We start from the raw sequence: 2,448 nt of genomic DNA on the forward strand, positions 1-2,448 counted from the left end.
TAGCCAAAATGCTACAGAAGACTCAAGATTATTTAGATGAAGCCCTTCAGTGCGAGACTCTCGTTATGGCAACCTTACTTCACCCATTGTTTCGCCTTCAAATTCTTCCACAAGTGGTTTGATGGCAAGTCTGGTGTTGTTTCAATGAAAGCCAAATCTACTCTCCGTCGAATCTTTTCCCAATATGCTCTCGATTCACCTCGCCCTTCCAGTTCTAACAAAGACAATACACATGCCTCAAGTTCTAATCCATCTCATCTGCAACCAAAAATGTTTCATGACGACTCCGACGATGAAGATGTCCCATCCGACACAATCGATAACTCTTTGGACAATTATCTACTGATGTCGGACAAGATGCGTGCTAAGAATTATAATCTTGTCGATCCTAAGGCTGCTCTTGAATGGTGGTCGGGAAGCTATTGTTCCATCAAATGCCTTGCTTCATCATGATCACTAACCAATATATGCACATTGTAGACACATGAAAAGTCTTATCGGGTCCTGGCAATAATGGCCCGGGATTACTTAGCCACCACCGGTTCCTCATGCGCCGCCGAAAGGATCTTTTCGGCCGCTGCTGATGTTTGTGCCAGCAACCGCGGCAGTCTGCTCGCGCGAACTATTGAGGCACTGGTATCGAGTAGATTGTGGCTCAGGGAAGGTGTCATGCTGGGGTCAGACTTCGAGGATCTGACTGCTATCTTCAAAGCGTTTGGTGTGGTACTTGATTGAATTGAAACTAAGGTTAACTTGGATGACAATCATATTATTCATTTTTTTCTTAATTATAATACATGTTTTTGAAGAGTTTTTATCTTGTTATTGATCAGAATGCGAAACAAATACATATATATATATATAGTGTTTTTTTTTAGTGGTGTTGCGCCCCCTGCGTTGCGTTGCGCTGCGGACAAAGGCGCGGCGCGACACCTTATACCTATTTGGTGTTGCGGTATTTAGCGCTACGCAGCAATACTTGCGCCCTGTCCCTGCGTGTTGCGGAGCAACGCAACAAAAAAAGGGTCCGCTGCGACGCGTTGCGTCGCTGGCCCAGGGTTGTCAGCAATAATTTCTACACTAGAAAACCAAATCATACCTTGCATTGTATCCACACGCAAAGCATCAAGTTTGCTTTGGTATTCCAGTGCCCAATTCAGCATCTGCCTGACTTCTTTTGAAATACGCAAGAGCTCCTCTTCACATCTTTGAGATATTAGGTATGCATCAATTACGTCTTGAGTAGGCGGATGTACTGCCCATGGTTCCTGTGGGTGACTGAGCGCACCACAATCAAAGAATGCGTCAGTTATCACCATACCTTCAACTTCTTCCAGTGTTGGAGTCGAAAGGATGTTAGCTGGCGAAAACTGTTGGTTGTAGGCCTTTGCCAAACAAGTATATGTGGAACGCTTCCTACAAAGTTCAGCATTTTTCAAGGTGCGCAGGTGGTTCATCCTTGCCTGGACATTTGTTCCTTTATCGCATTTAAAATGTTAAATTATTTGATTCTAAGGATACAAAATCAGACCTCACCTTGTACTGTTCCTGCTCGCCGTCTATGCTCCAGCACTCCACTCTTTGCTTCGACGAGACGCCCTTTGGCCACCAGGATTTTAGCCAAAGCCTTTGCCCTTTCATCTTTCAAGTTCAACAATGATGCGCTTTCAACACAGCAAGCATGCCGGCACAGCTCTCAAAGAAATTAGACTCACCTTTATGAACACCTTTCCCACTTTTCAGACCAGTAATTTCATGAAACTCCACGGATCCTAGGTTTGCTGTGACCTTTTCAATTGCCTCTTCCAACTTAACCATTGTATCCGGTAAATTTATAAGTGCATTTTTCTTTTTACGAGCAAGACCTCCCTTTTTCTTTTGTTGCAGAGTCTCAAGACGCTCCCTGTCAAGAGTCATACTGTCAGTCAGTATCATCCTCGGATATGTATTGGACTTACTGTGCTGCAATTAGCTTCTCCTCAAACTCCACCAATTCCGCAAGATATTTGAGGTATTCAGCACTTGTTGAACTCATTGCACGCTTTTGGAGATCTTTTTTGCGTTTCCACTGAGACTCAAGATAGGCCCCATCTAGTCCATGGTCGAGACGAATCTTTTCCAACTTGACCTTAGATTCTGCCGCCATTTTCTGAGTCTTCTGGAGGTGCTGCAGCGCATTTCTCACTGCATCAAATATTTACCAATCAGTTCATTCAATTATGAAAAAAGGTAATGTGATCAACACACCAGCATTCCTGCGCCCAACATCATTTTTGTGTAGACTTGCAAAGTTGAGAGCATTCAGCCAATGTTGTTTAGTCACATAACGAAGTTGCCTAACTAGAGGATTAAACTTTGACCAAATGCGCTCCATTCCCTCCCCGTCGGACAGACCCCACCCACTGTTCAGACGTGGATTGTAATCCAGCTGACATGACCATTCGTGTA

The 2,448-nt window shown here is 44.2% G+C and overlaps 2 protein-coding genes across 2 annotated transcripts in view; one reads left to right on the forward strand and one right to left on the reverse strand.

Moving 5' to 3' along the window:
• Positions 1–849, forward strand: part of MELLADRAFT_71405 (uncharacterized protein) — a gene marked incomplete at both ends in the record, with an annotated part of 1,030 nt that extends 181 nt beyond the window's left edge. Inside the window, one exon of the mRNA XM_007407982.1 lies at positions 1–849. This exon is cut by the window's left edge and continues 2 nt beyond it. Within this exon, the coding sequence (XP_007408044.1) occupies positions 37–453 (417 nt within the window).
• Positions 850–1,525: 676 nt separating this feature from the next.
• Positions 1,526–2,374, reverse strand: MELLADRAFT_84635 (uncharacterized protein; the record flags this gene model as incomplete). The annotated part of the gene is made up of 4 exons (XM_007408201.1): positions 1,526–1,641; positions 1,716–1,903; positions 1,959–2,184; positions 2,248–2,374. The coding sequence occupies 4 exons, from the start codon at positions 2,372–2,374 to the stop codon at positions 1,526–1,528; spliced, it is 657 nt and encodes a 218-aa protein (XP_007408263.1).
• Positions 2,375–2,448: the final 74 nt, after the last annotated feature.

Source organism: Melampsora larici-populina, assembly GCF_000204055.1.
Source record: "Melampsora larici-populina 98AG31 unplaced genomic scaffold MELLAscaffold_11, whole genome shotgun sequence".
Lineage (NCBI taxonomy): Eukaryota > Fungi > Basidiomycota > Pucciniomycetes > Pucciniales > Melampsoraceae > Melampsora > Melampsora laricis-populina.